Source organism: Microtus oregoni, unplaced genomic scaffold (assembly GCF_018167655.1).
Source record: "Microtus oregoni isolate MIOR12 unplaced genomic scaffold, Mior012 000029F_ref0000214, whole genome shotgun sequence".
NCBI lineage: Eukaryota > Metazoa > Chordata > Mammalia > Rodentia > Cricetidae > Microtus > Microtus oregoni.
This window is the reverse complement of record NW_024543088.1, coordinates 16,004,244-16,029,858: the sequence shown is the minus strand read 5'-3', so window position 1 is coordinate 16,029,858 and position 25,615 is coordinate 16,004,244. Positions and strand designations below refer to the sequence as shown.

Below are 25,615 nucleotides of genomic sequence, written 5' to 3'. Positions count from 1 at the left end.
ACCCTGTCTCAAAAAAACAAAAAAGAAATTGTATCTTGGAGAACTGGGAAGAAGACTCAGAAAAGCCTGTTGAAGACCCTCCCCAGTTGAACAAACTCAAGAGTGGAGAGTTGGTGTGGGAAGCTTGTTTGGTGGAATACACATGAAGGTTGTTTCTTGCCAGGGCAGGCCTCCTGGAGAGAGACCTTGTGGGTTGGCTACAGGCAAGTGTAGAAGCGGCTGGACTAGGGGGATGAGACCCAAGTTCACCCAAAGGGAAATGCCACAACCACCAAGGGACTGAAAGACCTCAAGAAACTCATACACATAAAAAGCATGGCTACATTCAGGAAGGCTGCAGGGTTGTCACACACAGGGGACTTGGTTAGATAAACAGAATGCATGGGCTCAAAGAAGATGCTAGGGCACCTGAGAGTAAGTACCTCTGCAGTTCAGACTCCCAAAACTCAAGGAAGAAGACTTTCTGAGCTGGTGAGACAACAGTGTGTAAAGGTGCTTGCTAAGACTGGTAACCTGAGCTCAATTCCTAGGATCCACATGGAAGGAAAACCCACTCCCACAAATTGGCCTCTGCTCCCATGAAAGACATGCTCATACACAATTGAGTTTAAAAAAAAAAAAAAAACAGGCATCGTTCTAAGACATCCAGGGTTACATAGACATATATTAAAAGGCTGGGGGAAGAGGTCAGTCTGATCTATATAGTTCCAGGCCAACCAGGGTTACTTAGTAATACTTTGTCTTCAAAATAAAAACGCCCACTCTGAGGTACAGATGGTAGATTCTCAACAACTTCAGTTCTGGTCATGTAGAAAAGTATAGAGGAAATCCACATACCTAGTAAGCAGGAAGGAAACACAAATGGTCAGTTGAAGATATCCAGAGATACAGAAACTGAAAAGGGTGGGAAAGTTAAATTCTTAAGAATACCGGGCTGGAGAGATGGCTCAGAGGTTAAGAGCATTGCCTGCTCTTCCAAAGGTCCTGAGTTCAATTCCCAGCAACCACATGGTGGCTCACAACCATCTGTAATGGGATCTGGTGCCCTCTTCTGGCCTGCAGCATACACACAGACAGAATATTGTATACATAAAAAAAAAAAAAATACCTGGCTGGGGCTGGAGAGATGACTCAGGTTAAGAGCACAGACTGCCCTTCCAGAGGTCCTGAGTTCAATCTGTAATGAGATCTGGTGCCCTCTTCTGCATGCAGGGATACATATAGGCAGAACACTGTGTACATAATAAATCTTAAAAAAAAATAACTGGCTGTGGAAACAATGGTCCCAGTTGACATGTTTATTTATGACTCTGAAACCAGTTCCAAATTAGGACTCCAGGATTTATGTTGTGAAGTCTTTTTTTTTTTTTTAAGGTGGGCAGGTGGAGATCAGAGGATAATTTATGAATTAGGTTCTCTCCTTCCACCACGTGGGTCCCAGGGACTGAGCCCTGAGATTGAACTCAGGTGGCCTTCCTGCACTGCCACACATTTTTCTTGCCTGTTCCATGCTGAGATGAACCCAAGGCTTCCTGCCCTGTACCAATACGTCACTACATCCCCAACCTGTTTTCTATTTCTTTGTAACCAATTACCATGTCTTTAGTGGCTCAAAACAACACCCATTTATCATTGCCGAATTCTGTGAGAAGTCTAGCTGGGTGCTGGGTTCAGCAGCACCTACACTAAAATTAGAACAAGAATGAGGAGAGGTTAGCATGGTCCCTGCTCCAGAGTGAAACAGAATTCAAAAGACTAATATAATTTAACACAAAGTGAATGCAGCATTTGATATATTGTAAACAGTTTTTTTTCAATTTCATAGATTATTTTTGGTGTTAGAAGTGTTTTACCTATATGAACGTCTTTGTGCCAAATTAATTCCCAGTGCCCATGGAGTCTAGAAGAGAGTGTCAGATCTCTTGCGACTGGAGTTAAAGATGATTGTGAGTGCTGGGAACTGAACCCAAGCCTACTACAAGACTAAGTGCCCTTGAACCTTTGATCCATCTCTTCTGCCCAGTAAGCCTAAATTGTTGTTCCAGCAAGATGTCTGAGTGGGTAAAAGTACTTGATGCCAAGCCTCCTGACCTTAGTTCAATCCCCGGGAGGCATGTTGTGCAAAGAATGAACCAACCCTGTAAATTGTCATCTGACTTCCACTCACAGAGAAAATATAATGCTTTTTAAAATGGTTTTTAGATTTATTTATGTGCACTTTGTCTGCAGGTGCCTATTGGGGTCAGAAGAGAGTGTCAAATTCCCCTGGGCCTGAAGTTAAATGGTGAACTGCTTTGTGGGTGCTGGGAATGGGACTTATTTCCACTGATCCATATCCTCAGCCCTAGTTTTAAAAAGTATAATGGGAATAATAATATTAAGTACCTCATGGGATTATTGCAATGCTTAGAGAGGTCAGCCAACTGTGATGACATGTGAGGATATGAATGAATGGGAGAGTCTGGGAGCCCACTGATTAGTTTCCCTGCTGATGGAACAAGTAGTTGTAAAGTTGTTATGAATAGCTTCACACAACACAAATTCTGGGCTGGCAAGATGTCTGAGTGAGTAAAAGTACCTGCTACCAAGCATGACATCCTGAGTCCCAGAACCCACCCACATGGTAGAAGAGAGCCGGCTCCACAAGGCTGCCCACTGATCTCCACACACTTATTTACAATGCGGCACTCAAGAGGCTAAGATGGGGGTTGGAGAGATGGCTCAGAGGTTAAGAGCATTGCCTGTTCTTCCAAAGGTCCTGAATTCAATTCCCAGCAACCACATGGTGGCTCACAACCATCTGTAATGAGGTCTGGTGCCCTCTTCTGGCCAGCAGGCATACACACAGACAGAATATTGTATACATAATAAATAAATATTAAAAAAAAAAGAGGCTAAGACGGTTTGATGAGTGGTCATTGAATTGTTCTTGCAGTTTTGAAATTATGCAAAGCCAAGGTGGGCCTCACATCTGTAATTGCAGTACTTTGGAGGCTGAGGCAGAGATATAGCTTCAAGTTTAAGCCCAGCCTGGACTAATAACAAGTTCTCTAAGTCTCTAACTTATAAATAATACATACATATATGAAGTGGCTCAGGACAAAAGGCACAAGCAAGCAAACCTTGACCCCTGGGTTGTCCCCTGATCCTCTACAGGTGCACTGAGGGAAACATTTGCCTTTTACACAAATGAAGGTGCGGGGGGAGGGGGCTAAATAAATGTAAGAGAAATTTTAAATAGGAGTTAGGATTTGGAGGTGGAGTTCAGTCAGTAGCATGTTCATCTGACATGCATGAAGCCCTGGGTTCCATTGGTCTTAGTAGTGTAACCCTATAAACCCAGTACCCAAGAGGTAGAGGCAAGACGGTCCAAGTTCAAGGTCATCCTCTTACATATTGAAAGGCCAATCTGGGCTACCTAAGGCAGAGGCAAGCACAAAGTTAAAAGTTGAGGGGGAAATGTTGGGCATGGTTCGAGGCCAGCCTGGTCTACAAGAGCTAGTTCCAGGACAACCTCTAAAGCTACAGAGAAACCCTGTCTCGAAAAACCAAAAAAAAAAAAAAAAATGTTGGGCATGGTGGACCATGCCTTTAATCCCCACACTAGGGGATTTCTAGACACCCTGGTCTACAAAGTGAATTCCAAGCCAGCCAGGGCTACACTGCTACACCATCTGACTTTGTTTCTAAAACAAAAATGTTGAGTAAAAAGGTATGGCACCCACACACTCCTCTCTCTGGTTCCCCAACTGTCATCATCATCCTCTAAAGATCTGTATTCACTTTCCCTCTTCCCTCGCATTGCTGTTCTGATTAAAGATTCAATCAGTGACTCTTCAGATAAGCCCCAAAGCACCTGACTTGTAGTAGTTGCTATTTCCTGTGATGTAAACACACCCACCTTAGCTGGTGTCGCTATTGACAGGGCATCATCAAAGCTGGCATTGGTAAGAGACGGGCAGTACACAGTATAGAACTTCGAAAATGCAGGTACAGCCGGGCGATGGTGGCGCACGCCTTTAATCCCAGCACTCGGGAGGCAGAGGCAGGCGGATCTCTGTGAGTTCGAGACCAGCCTGGTCTACAGAGCTAGTTCCAGGACAGGCTCCAAAGCCACAGAGAAACCCTGTCTCGAAAAACCAAAATAAATAAATAAATAAATCTTTAAAAAAAAATGCAGGTACAATATGTGGAGCCTTGGCTGCCTAGCAAATTCAAGGCCAATCTGAGCTGCAGGAGATCTTGCTTCACAGAGAAAGGGAGGGTTGGAGAGGGGTGGAGAAAAGAAGCAATGCAATAGACTGATGAAAATGCATTTTGCATTGTTAAGCATCTTTATCAATGGAATGCACCTGAGGGGAGGTGGTCAAGAACTTTTGGTGGTTGTTCCAGAAGACCTGAGTTCAGTTCCCAATTTCCACATCAGGTGACTTCTGCATTCATGTTACAGACACACACATTAAAAAAGAAAGAAAGAACAAACATAGATGCTGTGAAACAGTGTCATTTACTTGGCCTCTGAATGCAAAGCCAAGAAGCTTGTATATCAGGTCTGAAGAGATGGCTCAGCAGTTAAGAGCACTGGCTGCTCTTCTGGAGGTCCTGAGTTCAATTCCCAGCAACTACATGATCCCTCACAACAGATGGAATCTGATGCCCTCTTCTGATATAAAGGCATACATGCACAAAGCACGCATAAAGAAGAAGAAAGAAGGAAGGAAAAGAAAACTATCCACCATTTCTTTGGGTTGGAGAGATTGCTTAGTGGTTAAGAGCACTAGTTGCTCTTTCAGAGGACCCAGGTTCAATTCCCGGCACTCACAGGGCGGCTCACAGCTGCCTGTAGCTCTTCAGGACTCTTCGGGTACTGCGTGCACATGTTGCCTAGATATGCATGCAGGCAAAACACCCATCTACATAATAAATTTTTTGAAAAGAGCTTGTGTGGCAAGTTGCACCCAGGTAGTAATAACTTGGATGATGAGGCAAGAAGGTTGATGAGCCTGCCTGGAGTTCATAGTAAGGTCCTATCTCATGAACAAAAAAACAAAACAAAACAAAACAAAAAACAACCTGCAATCAAGGAAGGAGGAAAACATGATATATGAAGTTCTGTGAGCCTTGATGGGGGTGGGAAATGGAATCTCATTTGTGGTCTGTTGTTTTTTGTAACCCATGACTGTGTCAACAACCTCAAGGGCAAAATAATAGTAACGTGGTAAGAGAATGAAGTGAGGCTTTGCTGTATGTTAATTTTGTGTTAATGTAATCCATTTGTCCCTGTAACTCATCATTAAATATCAGCTATGTTTGAAAGCTGCCTTCAGAATTGTGGAACATTTGCCTTTTGACTCAAGAGTTAGCACAAGCTGGATCCAGACCCCTTATGTGAAATGAAATCTCAACACACTGCCGTCGGACATCTATCTCACTATCCAACCCAAACCCTATTGGTTCATCTCCCCAGGCACTTCTTTGTGTTTTGTTTGTTTGTTTTTGATACAGGGTTTCTCTGTGTAGCCCTGGTTGTCCTAGAACTTGCCTTGTAGATCAGGCTAGCCCAAAATTCACGGAGATCTGCCTGTCTCTATCTTCTGAGTGCCGGGATTAAAGGCATGCACCACCATACCTGGCTGTCACTTCTTTTTCTTTCTTTCTTTTTATGGAGGGGGAGAATTTGTGTACTTGTGCATACAAGTGCGCATGCGTGAGTGTGTGCGTGTGAACATGTTGAGGTCAGCGGTCAATGTTGATGTTTTCTCAGTTGCTTTTCACCTCTGTCTAAAACTTGTTTATTTGTCATTTGTGTGTATGTATAAGTGAATGCCATGTATGTACCTCGCATGTTCCCACAGAGGCCAGTAAAGGGTGTCAGATCCCTAGGAACACAGCTGTGGGCCATCTGATACGGGTGCTGCGGATCCAACTCAGGTCCTCTGGAAGAGCACGTGCTTGTCGTCTCTCCAGGCCTTCACTTTGTATTTTCAGACAGAGCCGGGAGCTCCACAATTCAGCTGTGCTGGCAGGCCAGCAAGCCCCAGGGATCCTGCTGTTTTCACTTCCCAGTGTGGTTTTTACATTGGTGCTGGGTATCTGAAGTCAGATCCTCATACTTTCAGGACAACTACTTATAAATGTAGCCATCTCCCCAAGGACTCTAAACTGCCAAAGCAAAGGCAACAGCTATAGTTCTCACCTGGCTTTGGTAAATATTTGCCTTTTTCAAGATTTTCCAGGTACCCTTTCAGTCCATTGAACAGTCTTGTCTGGTCTCCTGGCGTTCTTCTATTTTGTGGCCTTTTTTCTCCCTTTTATTTGTTCTTTTCTGTTATCTTTTTGAGACAGTGTTACATGCATCCCAGGCTAGCTATATTTAGCCAATTTTCTATTACTATGACTAAGGCAACTTATAAGAAAAAGTGTTTAATTGGGCTTATGGTTCCAAAGGGTTAGAGTCCATGATGGCATGATAGCAGGAATAGCTGAGAGCTTACATCTTGAACTACAAACCAAAGACAGAGCACACTGGAGATGGAAGGCTTTGAAGCCTCAAGCCCCTAGTGACACCTCCAACAAGACCGCACTTCCCGATTCTCCCTCAAATAAGTTCACTAACTAGGGGCTACATATTCAAACATGTGAGTCAGGGCTAGAGAGATGGCTCAGCAGTTAATAGCACTGGCTGCTTTTGCAGAGAGCCTAGGTTCAATTCCCTGCGTCCACATGGCAGCTCACAACTGTCTATAACTCTAGTTCTAGAGGAACTGATACCTCTTCTGACCTCTGGCACCAGGCATGCACAGACATACAGGCAGTAAAATGTTCACACATATCCAGCACTCAAAGGCAGAGGCAGGCGGATCTCTGTGAGTGTGAGGCCTGCCTGGTCTACAAGAGCTAGTTCCGCCGGGCGGTGGTGGCGCACGCCTTTAATCCCAGCACTCGGGAGGCAGAGACAGGTGGATCTCTGTGAGTTCAAGGACAGCCTGGTCTACAGAGCTAGTTCCAGGATAGGCTCCAAAGCCACAGAGAAACCCTGTCTCGAAAAAACCAAAAAAAAGAGCTAGTTCCAAGCCGGGCGGTGGTGGCGCACGCCTTTAATCCCAGCACTCGGGAGGCAGAGGCAGATGGATCTCTGTGAGTTCGAGACCAGCCTGGTCTACAAGAGCTAGTTCCAGGACAGGCTCCAAAACCACAGAGAAACCCTGTCTCAAAAAACAAAAAAAACAGGGCTGGAGAGACGGCTCAGTGGTTAAGAGCATTGCCTGCTCTTCCAAAGGTCCTGAGTTCAATTCCCAGCAACCACATGGTGGCTCACAACCATCTGTAATGAAGTCTGGAGCCCTCTTCTGGCCTGTAGGCATACAGACAGAACATTGTATACTAAATAAATAAATAAATTTAAAAACAAAACAAAACAAAACAAAAAAAGCTAGTTCCAGGACAGGCTCCAAAAACTATAGAGAAACCCTGTCTCAAAAAAACGAAAATAAACAAAAAACATTCATACACATAAAAGGACAAAAATAAACACGAGCCTATGGGAGCCATTCCCATTTAGACTACCATACTAGCCTTGAACTATCTGTGATGAGAAAGGCCTTTAACTCCCGCCCCAGCCTTTTAAAGTGCTGGGGTAACAGGCATACACCATCTCTCTTCTTCCGATTTGAGTTCTCCATTGACATACTTGCCCTGGGTTTCTTTGCCAACTCTAGTTTCAAGCATAACTGAGCTGCTGTATTTTGTTCAGGGAATGGAAGTCCATGTCTGTAGTCCCTTCACTGGGGAAAGTTAGACAGGAGAATGATGAATTTTTAAGTCCTCCTGGGCTACATAGATCCAGCTTTCTTAGCCTCTTCCCAATCTCCCTACAGAAGCTGTTTTTCTAACCTACACCTCAACAAACTTGTGTCCTGTACTTGTCCAATCAGACACTGGAATGAAACTATGCTAGCTAGTGTTTTGCCAACTTGACACAAGCCACTGTTATCTGGGGAGAGAGAACCTCAATTGAGAAAATACCTCAATCAAACTTGCCTACAGGGAAGTCTCTAGGTCATTCCTTGGTGACTGATAAGGGAGGGCCCAATACACTGTCGGTGGTGCCACACTTAGGCAGGTGATTCTAGGTTGTACAAGGAAGAAAGCTGAATGAGCCTTGAGGAGTGAGCCAGTAATCAATGTTCCGCCATAGTCTGATTCAATTCTTACCTCCAGGTTCCTGCCTTGAGCTGCTGTTCCGACTTCCTCATGATGCAGTGTGACCTAAGAACTGTAAAATGAAATAAACTCTTTCCTCCCCACGTTGCTTTTGGCCAGTGTTTTATCATAGCAATGGGATGCAAACTAGGACAAAGGATTTCACACAAAATCAGAGTAAAAGCCGTTCCCACTACTTTCCCTTGGAAGTGGAGCTCCCGAGAGACAAGTCTATATAGTCACAAAGGCGGAATGCATGTTCCCTAGTGTCCACCTGCCCCCTTTTTGTTTGCTTTTCAATAAAATGAAATTCAGTAATAGAGCTGGCAATATGGCTTGGTTTTTTTGTTTGTTTGTTTTGATTTTTTCGTTTTTCGAGACAGGGTTTCTCTGTAGCTTTTGGATCCTGTCCTGGAACTCGCCCTGTAGAACAGGCTGGCCTTGAACTCCCAGAGAGCTGCTTGTCTTTGCTCCTGGAGAGTAGGGATTAGAGGTGTGCCGTCACCACCTCCTGGCAAGTTTGTTTTGTTTTTTTAAGAAGAGTTCGGTCTTTGCTGATTCGCATTTAGGAATGCTACACAGCTGGGCGTGGTGGTGAAAGCCCGTCTTTTTAAAGAATTCTTAAGGTATATGAGTCTTTTGCTCGCTGTGCTACAGAAGACCCTCAAAAAAAAAAAAAAAAAAACCAAAAAATCCATCATTGAGGTATCTCTTAGGCTATCCGAGCCTGTACTGAATCTTCTCCAATAGGCTTCGCCTTTTTGTAGTCTTCTTAATTTTATGTATATAGGTAGGTGTTTTGCTGGCCTGTATGTCTACTCAACCACGTGTCTGGCTGGTGCCCTTGGAGGGCAGAAGAGGACGTCGGATCTCCTGGAACTGGGGTTACAGGTGGTTGTAAGAACTACCATGTGGGTGCTGAGAATTGAGCCCAAATCCTCTGCCCTTTCGTTAGTTGTAGGGTACCACAGATGGTCTCTCAAAAGTGCCTTCCTCCCCGAGCCTCAAGCAGAGGCTAACCTCTCCGATCTCATCCTCGGCCCCTCCCACGCTGGGTCACTGAGTGCGGGTGTTGCGACTTGGACCGCCCCTAAGCAGGTCCCTTTTCAGGCCCCACCCCGTCACAGAGGACCAATCAGAGGCTGCCTTCTCTTCTTCCCTTCTCTCCCTCCCCACCCCCCAACCCTTTCAGTCCGGATTTTCCCAGGCTCGTGCTTCTAGAGACCGTCGCAGCTGCTGACGCGATCGAGGCGCGACGCGGAAAGGTCACACGGGCTCTTCCAACATGGCGGCGGCAGCTCTGCGGGGCGGGTGGTGCCGCTGTCCGCGGGTGAGCAGACGCGTGGGGCTGGTAGGGCAGAATTAAGGGGTTTGGACGCTCGGCTTTCGAGACCTCCTTCTCTTCAATCCATATTCCTTCGTGGCTTTCCCTTTGGGTTCCACGGCTGGCTTGGGTTGGGTCATTGGGTCAGCCGATGCTTGAGCAGGGAGCACACGTAGGAGGCCTGAGGGCGGGAACCGATTCCCCACCCCTTCCCCGGCATCGAGCCGCAGTACCCTGAGCTGCCCGGGAACGTGTAAACCTCTCACTCATCTGTGGATCTGATTCCACGTGCACGAGGGAGTCTCTGGCTAGGGAGGTTGTGCCCCGTAAGAAAATGTAGCCAGATGAAATTTTTTTTTTCTTTAAAGTGACAGTCGCAGTTCGCATTGGAATGTCAAATTCTTTACGGAGAGTGTTTCCTGAATCACCACTCCAAACGCTCAGTGTGGAAGTGCGGGAGATAATTCTTGCCTGGATAAGACCTAGGACTCTTGGCTTAGGTCAATGGCCTTTCATGCACACTCAAGAATATAGTTTTTTATACTGCTGTTGGTTGGCCCTGTTTCATTAGGGTAAAGATTCTGAAGCTCAGAAAGGTTAAGCAACCTTACCATAGCTAGTGGATGCCTGACCTTGTCTAAAACCCAGATCAGTATGAATCTACCGCTAACTGTTGAGAGGAAGGAAAATGTAAAACAGGTTATTTACACTCCCAAGAGCTCTACCTTCCGTAACTATGGGCATACTGGTACGTGTGCGCGTTTGGACCTTAAGAGCTTGTTTGGAGCATCTCCCTGGAGAGCACACCTACGGGTATATATACTTAAGCAAAGAAAGGTCATCCACCTTGACTAAGTGTGCAGCTTCAGGAAGAACACACATGGAAAAGGAGACTAGCCAGCCAGATCATGTGAATAAACCCTAACAGTTAGTGGGGGTGACAGTGATGGTGCCCGATCTCCTTCACTTCTGAATCTCTGTAAGTTTGGGATGTTGCTAGTGCTTACCCAGCTGGGAAGAAATGAAGAAGAAAAATGCGTAAAGTGAAAAGTGGAGCTAGTAGGTCATTCAGTTTCAGTACACCTGTGCCGGACTCAACTGCACAACAACTACAAGTTCAGTTGGCAGAAGAACGGCCCTTTCTCATGGTGTTACCTAGTTCTTCGCCCAGAGGGCATTTAGAACGTTTGACCAGGACATTACAAGTTTATTCCATTATTTTCCCTGGGCCAAGAACTTACTGGTTTGTCTCTGGAAGTTCATGTCTGTAGTTGGAGATCAGCAAAAGTGGTGTGGGCTTACCTAAAGATCATGTTTCACGCTGCGTGCCTACCACTCTCGTTGGCTTCCTGGCCCCATGCTCTCCTGAGTTCCAGAGGTGGGAATAGGTCCTGGAGGTACAGATGCAGCATTTTCTCTTTCTGCCCAGCTCTAGTTACTACTCAGATTTTAAAATTTCCTATTCCCTTACAACAGGCGTGAAGTCAAGGTCAGCAAATGACTCAGAGGTGACCTTCAGAGTCACCCACTTTTCTGAATGGATCTCTCTCTTTTCTTAACCAATTAGAGGTGCCTAGGCAAAGGAGTCCAAATTCTCTCCAGCCACAACCTACCCCATGGTTCAAGCTACCAGATAAGCCGGCCAGGAGGAGAGCTGACACTGGTGAGTGACCCAGTAGAGGGCTGGGGGGAAACCATGCCAGCACAGTCACTTTGGGGAGTGTTCTGTGGTCAGGGACTTCAGAGGTACGGAGAGCAACAGTCAGACCTTGTTTTTGGGTGTCCTGGGATACTCTTGGTCAGCCTCCTGTTTTATTTTTCTAGCAACGAGGCACTCTTATCTCAGGGAATTATGCATACAGTTAGCTCTGATGGCTAGAAAAGGCATCCTGCATCATTTTACCTCTCTGGCTCTGTCTGTGGCTTCCTCACCAAGCGTGGTTATTTTAAGTATTGGACAAGAGTCACTCCATCATTCCTTGGGTCTCATTGTGTCCTGGTCACTACTTCTGTTAGTGTGTCATGACTGAGTGAGGCAGGAAGCCTCAAATATGCTTGCTGCCTACAGCCTCTCCTCAGCTTCTTCCTGATCCTGTCCTGCAGGCATTCTAGGAGCGAGACAGATCCCAGAGATTCCTTCCTCACTGCTGTTCTCCGTTGTGGCTTGACAGGAGCCAGGGAGGCAGTTGACTTTCAACCACTGGGCAAGTGAAACAAGCATCAGCCACACGTGGCTACATGACATTCTGTTCATTCTTCCTTAAACTGTTGTTTTTATAGATAGTTCATGTAGCTCAGGCTGGCCTGTGTGCAGCTGAGAATCACCTTGAACTCGTTGATCCTCTTGCTTCCACCTCCTAAGTGCTGCAGTCACAGGTCTGCATCACCGTGGCCTTGCTTTGGTGTCTTACTTTTGACAGGCTCTATCTTTTAGAGCCGTTTTAGCTTTACAGAAAAATTAAATGGGGTTGGGACCGTGGCTCAGTTGCTAGAATGCTTCCCAGACATGTATAAATAGTACAGCACGCACTAGAAATAGCGATGCACAATTGTCATTCCAGCATTCTGGGGGCTGGTGGACCAGGAGTTCTTGGTTATCCTTAGGTACTTAGCAAGTTAGAGGCTAATCTAGGCTACATAAGATCCTGTAAATAGTAAATAGACTGGACCAGGCTTTATAGTACATGCTTTTAATCCTAGCCCTCAGGTGACAAAGGCTGTCAGATCTCGGTAAGTTCTACAGTATCCTGGTCAACTCCACATAGAGAGTTCCAGCCTAGCCAATGCTATATAATGAAACCATCTCAAACTAGCTACATAACAAAACTATCCCTCCAAAAAACCCAAAATTAACTAATAAAAAATTAACAAAAGTACAGAGGGTTCTCTCTAGCCAGTTTTCCCCTTTCCTGCTCACAGGTCCCAGTTAGTCATATTTCCCATTCTGGGTGACATTGTTACAGCTGATAAACCAGAGTGGATACATTGTTAAGATCTGAAATCTGGTTGCATTCAGGTTCATTTCTGTGTTACGTAGGCATTCTGAGAGGGTATAACAAGTGGGTGAGGATTTGTCTCTATCATTGTAGAGAAATACAGTACAGTTCCACTAATCAGGCATGATGGTGCTCATCTGTAATCCTAGCCCTTGAGAGGTGGAGGCAAGAACATCAGAAGTTCAGCAATAACAAGTTCAAGACCAGCTCCCAGACCCTATCTCAAAGCAAACCCCTCCACATAAACAGTGAGAACGGGCTAGCGAGATGACTCAGTGGATAAAAGTGCTTGCTATACAAGCCTCCAGACTTGAGTTCGGGCCCTGTAACCCATTCACAAGCTTTCCTCTGATTCCCACATGAAGCCATGATACTGTGTATACTTAACCATAATCTTCAAACAGCTTCACTGCCCTAAATGATCCTCTGGACTCCCCTTGTTCATTCGTCCTTCCCTTAGACCGCTGTCAACCATTAGTATTTTTACTGTCTCCGTAGTTTTGCCATTTTCAGAATGTCATACTGTTGACTCACGGTTTATGGTCTTTTCAGACAGCCACATCTGAGCTGGTTAGTTGTATGTTCGCAAGAGTACCTCCAACCAGGGAATGCACTTACAGCCAAGGAACCACAGAAGAAACCGTGTTCACTGGCTCTCTTAGACCAATGCTTAGCCAGGCTTGTTATACAATTCAGGACTCCCTCCTTGCCCAGGGAATGGCACCATCTACTGTGGGCTGGACTATCCTACATTAATTGTCAATCAAGACAACCCCCGCCTCTCCAAACAGACCAATCTGATCTGGACAGCCCCTTAGTTGAGACTCGTTTTTCCGGTGATTCAAGTTAACAGCTAACTACACTGATAACATTTGACTCAATGTAAATTATAGATATTTTTTTTGGTTTTTGGTTTTTTTTTTTTTTTTTTGAGGCAAGGTCTTAATGATGTGGCTGGCCTCAAAGTCACAAAGATCCAAGCCTCCTGTGTCAGCGTCTTTTGTTGTTGTTGCTGCTGCTGCTGCTCACATTTGTTTTTTGAGAAGTGTTTCTACCATGGCATGGTTCTAGAGATCAGAGGACAACTTTCAAGAATCTGTTCACCACACAGGTGGTGGTGGTGCATGTCTTTAATCCCAGCACTCAGGAGGCAGAGGCAGGCGGATCTCTGTGAGTTTAAGGCCAGCCTGGTCTACAAGAGCTAGCTCCAGGACAGGCTCCAAAGCTACAGAGAAACCCTGTTTTGAAAAAAAAAAAAAAATAAGAACCTGTTCACTCCTTCCACCATGTAAGTCCAGGGACCCAGGGATAGAACTCAGGCCTGTCCTTTGAGTGCTAGGGTGATAGCATGTGCAGCTACTCCTAGCTTGGAAGCTTTGTTTGTTTTTAACTATACAGTTATATGAGGCCATTTCCTTTTCTTGGCCTACCCATTAGTCCCTTTTGTTCCCCAGCTTTGATTGTACTTCCATATCTGTATATATACACACCTACACTGAGGAAGTGTACAAAGTATTTGTCTGAGTATAACTTATATTCACTTAATATGATTATCTCCAATTTTTCAGAAGACCGTAAAACTCCATTCATTCATTTATTCATCCCTTCATTTATCTGTCTGTCTGTCTGTCTCTATTTTTGTTTTTTTGTTTTTGTTTTGTTTTGTTTTTTGAGACAGTTTTTCTCTAAGTAACTCTGGCTGTCCTGGAACTCATTCTGTAGACTAGGCTGGCCTTGAATTCAGAGACCCGCCTTCCTCTGCCTCCCAAGTGCTGGGATTAAAGGCATGTGCTGTCATACCCAACCATAACTTTATTCTTTATGGCTGAAAACAAAAACAAATGCCATCCTCTTTGTCCATTCCCATGTTGTTGGACACCTAGTTTGGTTCCATATCTTACATGCTGACTAATATGGTAGAACATTGGTATGCAAGTTTTTATTTTTTTATATATTTGACTTGTTGATAACATCAATAGATATGAACCTGTGGACATAAGATTTACTGTGGTGGCTTGTCATGGGTGTTTCTGTAACTCAAATTCTGTTATAATAAAAGAGACATATTCACTGTTAAAGACCACTGTCAACAGAAGGGAGGAAACCGGGCACCCAGTGGTAACCAGATGTTATCACGTGTGCCTTTCCAGCCTCTAAACTTTCCTTCTTTCTTTTCAATTTTACATTCTTTCTAGACCAAATCCTATTCTACTGGGAACAGAAAAGGGTTTTTGTCGGGCTTACTAGACAACATCAAACAAGAATTAGCCAAAAACAAAGAGATGAAAGAGAGTATAAAAAAGTTCCGAGATGAGGCAAAGAAGCTAGAAGAATCAGATGCTCTCCAGGAAGCCAGAAGAAAATATGTAAGTACCTCACTCCTGTCTTTATTCCCTGGACCAGAGCTGCTGGGAAAGGTGACCAGGTCATTGATTAAAAGGTATCAGGACATGAGCTGGTTGCCTAGGCCTCCTGACATTAATGTCTCTTGAACAGCCGTCAAGCTATGGCCACTGGGCCTGGTCCTTGCATTTTTGTACCATGCAAGTACCCTGTGGGGAGGCACAGTGCCCCTGTCTACCCGTGAGCAGCTGAGCTCCAGAGTGCCATGCCCTTAGCCTACATCCCTCTGTATTCTATTCTGTTGATACCCACTAGTCCCCAGCAAGGTCTTTTCCATCTATGTATTCCCAAGCTATCTATTTGGATGACATTCCTTGTGTGACTTCAGCCTGGTGGAAGGTGTCCTTGTCACATCAGTAAAGAATGAGTTATCTGGGAATAGAGCAGGCCAGGCCCCCGAGGTTGCGCTAGAGGTAAAATGGCATTGCTGAGTAGTGGCTGGCAGGACTATCTCTTTCCACTCAGAGAAAGATCAGAGCTTGGGGATCCCATGCCGCTGGGTAATAAGAACCCTCTGGGTGGGCATGCATGGGGTTGGAGTTCTTCGTAGAGTTGCAGCAGCCAAGAAAATGCTCCTGGGCTCCTTTGGTTGGATGAGCGAGTTCACTGATACCTAATAAAAAGAGGCAATTCTGTGACCGTAGAAATCCATCGAGTCAGAAACTGTGCGAACCAGTGAAGCCATAAAGAAGAAGCTTGGGGAACTGACAGGGACCGTGAAGGAGGTAAGGCTCGAGGCTGACCCCACAGCTGGGATTAAGTGAGGGGCGTGAAGGGTTCAGGGGCGTGAATCCCACTGGAACTCACAGGATTAAAGTGTTTATGTTAGCCTGGGATGAGAATAGAAGGTAAAGTGGGCATTTTTGTTCTTCACGTCTGAAAGTAGAAGGGGAGGGACACTCACACCCAGGTGAGGGTGCAGGTGGGTGCAGGACCCTCCTGGAGGGGCAGCATTCCGTTCTGGCTTAGGCAGCCTCCTCTCATGTTGCTAGTTGTTTCCTGGGAACCCCCTGGCTGGGAATTCCCATTCCACTCTTGCTCATCCAGGGAGAATCAGTCCTGAACTGCAGGGGTAGAGTGCAGCATTCCTTTCAAGACTGTGTTGTAGACCTGTGCAGCGTCCTCCCCTCTGTCTCTGTCTCAGTAGAGTCTTGATGAAGTCAGTAAGAGTGACCTTGGCCGGAAGATCAAGGAGGGGGTAGAAGAGGCTGCCAGGACAGCCAAGCAATCAGCAGAGTCGGTATCCAAGGGCGGGGAGAAGCTGGGCAAGACGGCAGCCTTCAAAGCCATCTCCCAGGTGAGTGAGTCTGGCCCAGGCAGGGGCAGGGACCCCCAAGGCTGGTGGCCCTCAGCGACCACAGGCCTGCTCTCCCTTACAGGGTGTAGAGTCGGTGAAGAAGGAGATTGATGAGAGTGTACTAGGACAGACGGGGCCCTACCGCCGGCCCGAGCGGCTCCGGAAAAGGACGGAGTTTGCTGGAGCCAAGTTCAAAGAAGACAAAGTGTTCCAGGCTAATGAGTAGGTCCCAGACAGGTCCCTGAGTGGTCCTGGCCACCTAGGGTCTGTTTCCAGGGTCCTCTGGGAGGTGCCTGCCCAAGTCTGTTTCTCTTCTTGGGGTTCCTGGCTCCCTCCAGAGAACTGGGGGAAGAGAGAGAGCAATGGAGGAAAGAAGAGGAAGGAAGGGTGGAGTTGAAGCTCCTTGATGTGAAGTTAACCTCTGCTGACCTCCCAGTGGTCACAGGAGCGTGCAGGGCTCTGGGGTCTGCACTTCATTCTAGGCACCTGCCTTCTCCCCCAGGGAAGCGTTGGGGCTTGTGCTACACAAGGACTCCAAGTGGTACCAGCAGTGGAAGGACTTCAAAAACAACAATGTGGTGTTCAACCGTGAGTGTGGCCAGCCTACTGGGTCCTGGGCAGGACAGTGGCAGCAGATACTAGCCAGGCAGAGCCCCACTTACAGAAGGAGAGATGATATCAGATAGGGCTGCGCACCTCCTTAGGGCCTCCTACCTGTCTAGCTGTTGATTCTGTCAGTAAGATACTTGGTGACTAGTTAGGGTGTCAGGAGCCCTGGAATTGACAGAGATGGGACTGACCTTCACTTTTCAGCCAGGCACAGGATTTCTCCAGCGGCTGAGCAGGAGAGCCACTGGCTACATACCTTTGTTCCTTCTCCTGTGAGGACTACTAGAGGCCTGTGTTTCCTTTGTAGTGGAGGCAACAGCCAGCAGGGGTGGCATCCCAAATTTTGCACAGCCCCTTTGGGACTGTAACTGAGTTTCTGCATTTTTCCAGGTAGGTGGGTTGAATATCCACATGCTAAGATGAGGCAGGTCGAAGCCCAACAGATGGCTTGCCTAGATCTGACCCATGTCAAGAAGGGGCGTCTTGTAGGGAGTTCTCAGGAACTGGAATCTTCTTAGAAAGGTCCTGTCTCTAGCCCCTGCGTGTACCCTCCATAGGCTTCTTTGAGATGAAGATAAAGTACGATGAGAGTGACAATGTTCTCATCCGGGCATCCCGGGCCTTAACAGACAAAGTCACTGACTTGCTGGGTGAGTGTGGCTTCAATACCCTCCTCTCTGCTGTGGCTACAGTCAGGGGTGGAATGTAGGCTCTAAACTGAGGGCTTGTCTCCCTGCAGGGGGCCTTTTCTCAAAGACAGAAATGTCAGAGGTGCTCACAGAGATCCTTAGAGCGGACCCAAACTTCGACAAGGACCGCTTTCTTCGGCAGTGTGAGAGTGACATCATCCCTAACATCCTAGAGGTGCGATCCATGCTGCAACTATTGTGGAGCCTTGGCCTGCTGCACCCCCTCCCCCTCATTCTAGGTGGTTACCCTCAGACTGAGTCTAGATTACCTCAGGTTAACCAGGTTGCTGGGACTGTTTTCTGAGCAGATCTGCTGCTCCTAGGCTGCTTACCTGACTTCGGCTGCTGCACCTTAGGCTATGACTCCTAATTCCCCCTCCTACAGAGTCCTGTGCCCGTCCCATGGCAGTTAGTGCTGGCTCCTGTGAGGATAGCTGTAGAAGTTTCTTGCCTTCTCCGTGGGGCATCATAGCTCCAGGACGGGTTTCTCTCTGCCTTTGTGGTCCTGCAGTCACAGCTCTTGTCCCAGAAGCTCTGCACTGTACCTTCTGCTATAGTTCTCCTGAAGCCATTTGGGAACAGCCTAAGGGCCCTGGCTTTTCGGGCATCAGGGAGAAGCAAACAGCCACTACATTTTTGTTGAGATCTAGAACGCCCTGGCCAGACCAGAGGTGAGGTCTGGATTCACTGTCTCTGGTATTTCTGACATTCATACTCCTCAGATGTTCTTGCATCTTTGGTTTGTAAGTCAGGAGGGCATGTCTTGTTCAGATCACAATACAGTGTACCTGTATTTGCGGTCCATCTGCCTCCCTGAAGCCCCTGGAATATGGCAGGATCTGGGGCAGCCCTATAGGAAAAGACACCAGCCCCCAGTCCTTACTCCCTCCTCTTGCCTCCTTGTGCTTCATCTGCTCCTCTCTTTCCAGTTTCTCAGCTCCTTCTCACGCTTTGGGCAGAACTGAGAGGAGGTGGGAAGGGAGCGATCACCAAGAACAGCAGGTGTTACCCGGGCAGCCTCTCCGGGGATGTGCCCCAGCTGGTCCTTGCTTTCTCCCTGGGCACCTCCCTCACCCTCCTCAGCAGAACTAGCCCTAGGTTTGCGTGGCATATCCTCTACCTCCCTCTGCAGCCTGCCTCGTTTCTTGCTCTCCTAAACCTGGTCCTTAGGGAGGTAGAGCTGGAAGGCAACTCCTCCACTGTGAGCGCTCCCTGCTCCCCTGCCTTTCCTTGTCCTGCACCCAAAAGACCAGAGCTGTATGAATATTAATGCAGGGACTTGAGTGCTCCCTCCCAGGACATCCACGGCTGCCTGTCATCTCACCCAGCCTCTTCCCCCAGACCTAAGCTGAGGAACAGGAGTCCAGGGGTCTTCAGGAAGGGCTGCTGCCAGAGACTGTTCTCAAGCATTCTGCTGCAAAAGCCCACCCACTTTCTCATGCTTATTTTTTCCTTTTCCCTATTTAGGCCATGATTTCTGGGGAGCTCGACATTCTCAAAGACTGGTGCTATGAAGCTGTGAGTAGAGTACTGCTTTCTCATTTTAGCCCACAGAAAGCGAAGCAGAAACAGTCAGAAGGGCTGGGGTGGGCCTCAGGGCCGGGCATTTTCCTAGCATGTGTATTGTCTTGGGTTCCATCACAGCACTGCAGAAATAAACGAGTAGCATAGAAGTCTGCTTGGGTGGCTCTGGCCTAAGTCCAGTGGGAGGGAGGTCCTCATGTCTGGTATACTTTGTTCCCACAGAGCCCAACAGCCCATTCATCTGTCCTTTCTTCTGTGTGTGATGCACAGGTACCCACAGGTCAGGCGCTGAGTCTTCAGCTGGAAACTAGAAATGTCAGAAACGATCCCTTCTCTGTTTAGTGCCTAATGCAAAGCCTGGTCCACAACTGCCAGTTTCCTAGTTTCCCTTCTCTCCCTCCACCTTCTGACCCCTATATCTTCAGCCCTGTAAACTGATGGGATCTGGAGTATCATGTGGCATATGTATCTGTGTATGGGTGTGTGTGTGTGTGTACAGGCACATGCATCTGGAAGCTTGAAGACTGATGAAGGTTGATGATAATCGCTCTCCACCTTGTATAGAGGCAAAGTCTTTACTGAAGCTAGAGCTTGTTGTTTCACCTGGTCTGGCTAGCCAACTTGCCCAGGGGCTCCCTGTTTCCACCTACAGGACTCTGGACTTAGAAAACCTCCACACCTATCCCTCTTTTATGTGGGTTCTTGGGATCCAGACTCCACTCCTCATACTTGCACAGAAAGGGCTTTACCAGCTGAGCCATCTTCCCAGCACTCATAAACTAATTTTGATTAAAGAGAATTACAGAAACGATTCATGCCACAGAATGATGTGAGATTTCCAAGGTGGCCTGCTGTCTCTTTTCTGTCCTGGTTCACGTGGCTATGACTGGGACCCCATGTAAGATGACCTTGAATGTGCACGTTGGGGGCCTCAAGTTCAGGAAGAGGATAGAAGAGGTCACTTGGATATATGAAATTCTCCTAGCACTCTTGAGCCTCCACATGGTGCCCCTTGTGGTGACTGTGAGAGTTAACTGTGGGCACTGAAGTATGTGTCACAGCAAGTCCTCCCTCTAATAAGATAATATAACACAGACCAAAACAGAAGTGTGGGTAGGGTTCCCGCCCGAGGACGGACACTGTGTTCTGATGATGCCCCAGCTGCTTCCCGGAGTCAGGGCTGAAGTTCCCAGGGTCACTGGCAGAGCAGGCTGTGGGGAGGCCAGCATCTTCCCCGGGAGCACATGCCGTCTGCTTCCTCCTGGCAGCCTCCCTGTCCCCATGGAACTCCTGCTTTCGTCTGGTCTGTCAGGCCACCTCACCTCACCCTGCTGGCTTCTGGCTGTCTCTCCAGGCAGGGTTGTGGGGTTTTTGTTTTGTTTTCTTTCCTCCAGCTTCTTTGTGTGAAGCAATCTAGGGCCTTTTTTTGGCTCGTCCTATTCTGCGCCCAGCTCACAAACAGCTTGGGAAAAGCAGAGATTTGTCAGGTTGTCTTTTTAAATACTCCCCTGCACTGTGACTAAGCTAGCGGGCATTTATGAGAGGAGCCAGTCAGAGTCCTCCTCCCCCTCCCCACTCCCTCCCTTGGAACCACGAAGTTGTGACTGATCCTCTACCCAAGAGTGGCCTAGTACCCCTTAGAACACAGCTGAAATTCTGGTTGCTTACAAGTAAGGTGTCTTTAAAATGTTGTCTTAAAGAAGTGCATGGGTCTGGGATGTGGCTCTGTTTTTAGAGTGCTTGCCTAACATGCTGGAAGCTCTGGGTTTGATACCCAGCATTGCATGGGTGATGGAGACATATGCTTACCATCCCACTACTGGGATGTTCAGATTTATCTTTTGCTATATAGAATTCAAGGCTAGCTTGGGCTATGTGAAACTCATCTCTATAGCAACAAACAGCAGAAACTCACCAGGTGGGGCTGACATTGCTTTGTATGTTTATGTGATATGCGTGTGTGCTTGTGCCATGATGCATGTGTGGAGGTCTTATTTCTTTTTTTTTTTATTTTTTATTTATTTTAATTTTTTTGGTTTATTTAACTTTATTTTATGTGCATTGGTGTGAAGGTGTCAGATCCCCTGGAACTGGATCTTCTGACAGTTATGAGCTGCCATGTGGGTGCTGGGAATTGAACCCGGGTCCTCTGGAAGAGCAGTCAGTGCTCTTAACCACTGAACCATCTCTCCAGCCCCCGTGTGGAGGTCTTAGAACAATCTCAAGTGTTGATCATCATCTTCCATCTTGTGTGGGACAGGCTCTCTAGCTATCCCAAGAGCTTCCAGAGATTTCTTCTGTCACAGCCTCCCATCTCACTGCAGAAGTTCTGGGATCACAGACTTGTGCAGCAAGTGCTTAATCCACTGAGCCACTTCCCCACCCCAGAACCACTGCTTGTCCCCTGGCCCTCTTAATGCATTTTTCTGTCCTAGTTGCCTCCAAGCTCAGTGAAACTGCTCTCTAGCACGTGGCCATATGCCCCCAAGGCTCTTGGGGCAGTAGAGAGTGGCACCTTGGGTGTTCTATGAGAGAGGCCACTCAGCAGTAAGTTCCAGGGCAGCTCATAGGTTTGGGACAAATCCTAGAAAAGACATCTGATTCCAGGCCAGGATTCTAGGGGAGGTGAATCTTGGAAGAGTAGAGATCAGCCAAGAGTCCACCCAGACACCCTGGGAGTGTCCTTTGGATGATGCTGTGGAATTACCTACTGTACTGATTAATGCTGCTCCCACTTGGGAGTGTGGCTCTTTGCATAATGAGAAGCAAGTGTTCAGTTCTGGCCAGCGAAGAGCAGCGTACTTTACTTCTGGGCTTGGACTTGTGCTCTTGGCTTCTGCCCCTCTCAGTGCTGGAGTATGTGAACATGGCTCCACTTCTGGGTATGACCCAACTCCATCAGTGACTGATCACATGGGCCTGTTGCCTCTCATTGCAGACTTACAGCCAGCTGGCCCACCCTATCCAGCAGGCCAAGGCTCTGGGCCTCCAGTTCCACTCCAGAATCCTCGACATCAGCAATGTGGACGTAAGTCACCCCAAGGGAAGGAACGGTCAGAGTGAAGCACCAGCTGACATAGCCTGTAACACAGCCAGGCCTATAGGTCTTGAGTTCAAGGTCTGCTTGGGCTACTGACTGAGTTCCAGGCTAATCTGGGTAACTTAATGACACTGTTTCAAAAGAAAAAGTAAGAAGAGGACTGGGGTTATAGCTCAGTGGTAAGAGTTCTGGCCTAGCATATGTAAGACCCAGGTTGAATTCCTAGTACAACAACAAGCAAAAATGTATGGTCTGCCTCACAAAGCTTTGCTTATTTCTGTAGTTGGAGTATAAGAGATCCCCAGCTAAATGATGTGTCTTAGATTGGCTGGTGTTTGGTTAGTTTTGGAGGGAGGTCTGAGGGCGATAGAGACTGATTCAAGGGCCCTGCCTATGGTGGGAAGTGCTCTGCCAATAAGCTACACCTTGACTGGCCCTCTCTCTCCAGGGTCTCATTCTGTAGCCTTGGCTGGCCTGGAACTTATGAAACTTATTACTTAGACCAGGCTGGCCTCAAACTCACACCCATTGCCTCTGCCTCCTGGGTGCTTGGATCAAAGGCCTGGGTCACCATGCCTAGAGTTTTTTGTTTGTTTCGTTTTTTGTTTGTTTGGTTGATTGGTTGGTTTTAACTTCTTAATGGTGTAAAAGTGATTATTGCATATTAGTGAATTTGGTTGATACCATACTTCAGATTTTGTTTAAAATTCTGTCAAGGCTGAGGAAGATGGCTCTGTTCGGGTAAGAGCACTTGCTGTAAAAGCAAGTGACATTGAGTTTAAAAAGCCAGGCAGGCATGGCTGCTCATGCCTCTAACTCCCAAGCTTTTAGGTGGAAACAAGCAGATTCTGGGAGATTTGTTGGCCGGCCAGCCTAGCTAAAATGTTGAGTGTAAGGTTCAATAAGAGACCCCCTCTCAAAAACAAGGTGGAGTGCAATAGGAAAAGGCACCTGTTATCCTGCGCTGGTCTCTCTTTATGTGCACATATTAGCATACATACTCCTCGGATACAAATGAGAAATAGCAAGCAGAATTCTATGCAGTGAGCCAGACATGGTGGCACTCACCTTTAATTCCAGCACTCTGGATGTTGAGATAGGAGGATCCCAAAAGTTCAAGGACATTCTGGGCTAAATAATACAGCCATATTTTTTAAAATCTATAATTTTATTATAAAATAGGTTATGTTGACTGGATGTGATAATCCCAGCATTTAAAGGCTGAGGCAGTGGAATTCAGGGCCGTTTATAACTATAGTGAATTCGAGGCCAGCTTGGGTTACCCAAGGTGTTCTATCAAAGTAGAAATAAGCTTTGCATTAGATAATCATGTTCACGTGAAGGCCAACATAACTTGCTAGGATGCATGTTATATTTGGTATTTTAGTGAGTTTTCAATGATATTTTCTGTTGAGGGAAGTTGTAGACAGGGTTTTTCTATGCAGCTCTGGCTGTCTTAGAACTCGTTCTATAGACCAGACTGGCCTTGCACTCACAGAGTTCTGCCTGCTTCTGCCTCTCCAGTGCTGGGATTAAAGGCGTGCACCACCACTGCGCCTATTCAATGCTGTTTTTTTTTTAATTTATTTATTTATTATGTATGCAGTGTTCTACCTGCATGTATGCCTACAGGCCGAAAGAGAGTATCAGATCTCCTAACAGATGGTTGTGAGCCACCATGTGGTTTCTGGGAATTGAACTCAGGATCTCTGGAAGGGCAATCAGTGCTCTTAACCTCTGAGCCATCTCTCCGGCCCTTCAGTGCTATTTTTAAGTGGGTTTATCAGGATGCCCTGCATCTTGTGTCCAGGAGCACCTGTGCTGTTGGGCCCTTAGTGAGCGTTGAGCCCTTGAGCCTACTGCAGTGCTGCTTCAGCCTCTGCAGCATGGCCTAACAGGCAGCTGAGCTTCAGCCACCCAGACTTCTTTACTGGTGGGAGCTGCAGGCAAAGCAGAGTCAACTTCCTGCCCTCCCTCACCTCCAGGCCGGGGACAGAGAATCCCATAGTTGAAGGCCTGGCGTCCATGAGAAGGAGCCTGTTGGAAAATCACTCCCCCAAAGTGGTGGAGGGGTACCGTGCTTTTAGCAGGGCAAGGTGTCAAGCCTCTTTCCTACAGGATGCAGCTTTGGGGCTTTTCATCTCCAGGGTAGTGGGAGGGTATGCTATACTGAGGCCCATGCTTATGTGTTGCTTGCAGCTGGCCATGGGCAAGATGATGGAGCAGGGCCCTGTGTTGATCGTCACCTTTCAAGCCCAGTTGGTGATGGTGATCAAGAACCCCAAAGGCGAGGTGGTTGAGGGTGACCCGGTGAGTGGGGAATTGAGGGAATGGAGGTTTGGGACAGCTTCTCACACAGAAAGCCCTGTGCGTACCTGCCCAGCATAGACCCCACCCAGCTTGGAGCCAGGAGGGTTCTGAAGTTTGAGAGAAACAACTAGTAATTGGGATCTTATCCACCATCTTGTCTGAGCAGTAACCAGAGCCAAAAGCCCCAGGCACCCCTCCCTGGCCCCTCCTAGAGCCTTCCTTGCGTTGCTCAGAAGCCCCCCTGTATACCCATCAAGCCTGGCCCCTCACTCTGCTGGGTCTCCACAGGACAAGGTCCTACGCATGCTGTACGTGTGGGCACTCTGCAGAGACCAGCAGGAGCTCAACCCTTATGCTGCCTGGCGCCTTCTGGACATTTCAGCCTCCAGCACAGAACAGATCCTCTGAGGGCAGCGGTGGTGTCTAGGCAGCTCCAGAGCTAGACCATCGTGGGACAGATACACAGAGGTTCCATGAGGCACCTTGGCACAAGACCGACAAGACCATGTATGGCCTCTGCCCCAAGTTCTTCAGGGCAGTTGTGAAATCACTGGACAAGGAAAAGGCTGGAGGTGCCTGGCAGGGTTGGGAAGTACCCCAGAATGCCACAGGGGACTGCTGGCAGTGTCACGAAGTCCCAGCCCAGGGACTCCTGTGGTCAGTGGGATGAGGCCTGGCCTGCTGTTCTAAGTAGTCCACTGGCATGGCCTGCCAAGCTGCTTAATTTTTTTTTTTAAATCAATGCTCTTCCTGTACGTAAGCCTAAGATCTGGACATAATAAAATACCAAAGTGCAGAAGAGGCTTTCGAACGGTCTGAAGTATATGTCTCTTCTGGGAAGGCTGAGACTGAAGGCCTGTGATAGAGAGACCTTCAAGGTCAGTGGAGGATTATAGCTAGATAGGGTGCCGCCTTCTCAGGCCAGGACCCTGTCCTCTTGTGGAGAGTAATAACCACCCCAGCTATCTGGTCTCTGTTGAGTTGAGGGCTCCCTGAGACTGAGCATCTTAAACACTAATGGGTGGTGGTACCTGGGCGCATCAGGATCCTCGTAAAACAGAGATTGGGATGAGGGGTCGGTCGGGAAGAACAGAGATACGGAGGTCAGGGTAAGACTTCCCCGTAGTGGAGGCTACTACTACCCACACCCTGGTGAGGTCTTCAGTACCCTGAGAACTGGATCTGGAGCTTGGGCTGTCTCCACAGGCAGTAGTGGTGAGA

General features: G+C 47.4%; 1 protein-coding gene and 1 non-coding gene across 2 annotated transcripts; both read left to right on the top strand.

Annotated features, from left to right (window-relative positions):
* The first annotated feature begins 1,661 nt into the window (after window positions 1-1,661).
* Window positions 1,662-1,769, top strand: LOC121465209. The gene has a single exon (XR_005976635.1). It is a non-coding gene; the product is annotated as a U6 spliceosomal RNA (small nuclear RNA).
* Window positions 1,770-9,404: 7,635 nt separating this feature from the next.
* On the top strand, window positions 9,405-25,195 carry Timm44 (translocase of inner mitochondrial membrane 44). Its single transcript, XM_041678053.1, has 13 exons — window positions 9,405-9,532; window positions 11,094-11,189; window positions 14,718-14,888; window positions 15,570-15,650; window positions 16,073-16,222; window positions 16,305-16,444; window positions 16,725-16,810; window positions 17,389-17,481; window positions 17,571-17,695; window positions 18,988-19,038; window positions 21,983-22,072; window positions 24,284-24,394; window positions 24,683-25,195. The coding sequence occupies exons 1-13, from the start codon at window positions 9,488-9,490 to the stop codon at window positions 24,800-24,802; spliced, it is 1,359 nt and encodes a 452-aa protein (XP_041533987.1). The 5' UTR covers window positions 9,405-9,487; the 3' UTR covers window positions 24,803-25,195.
* Window positions 25,196-25,615: the final 420 nt, after the last annotated feature.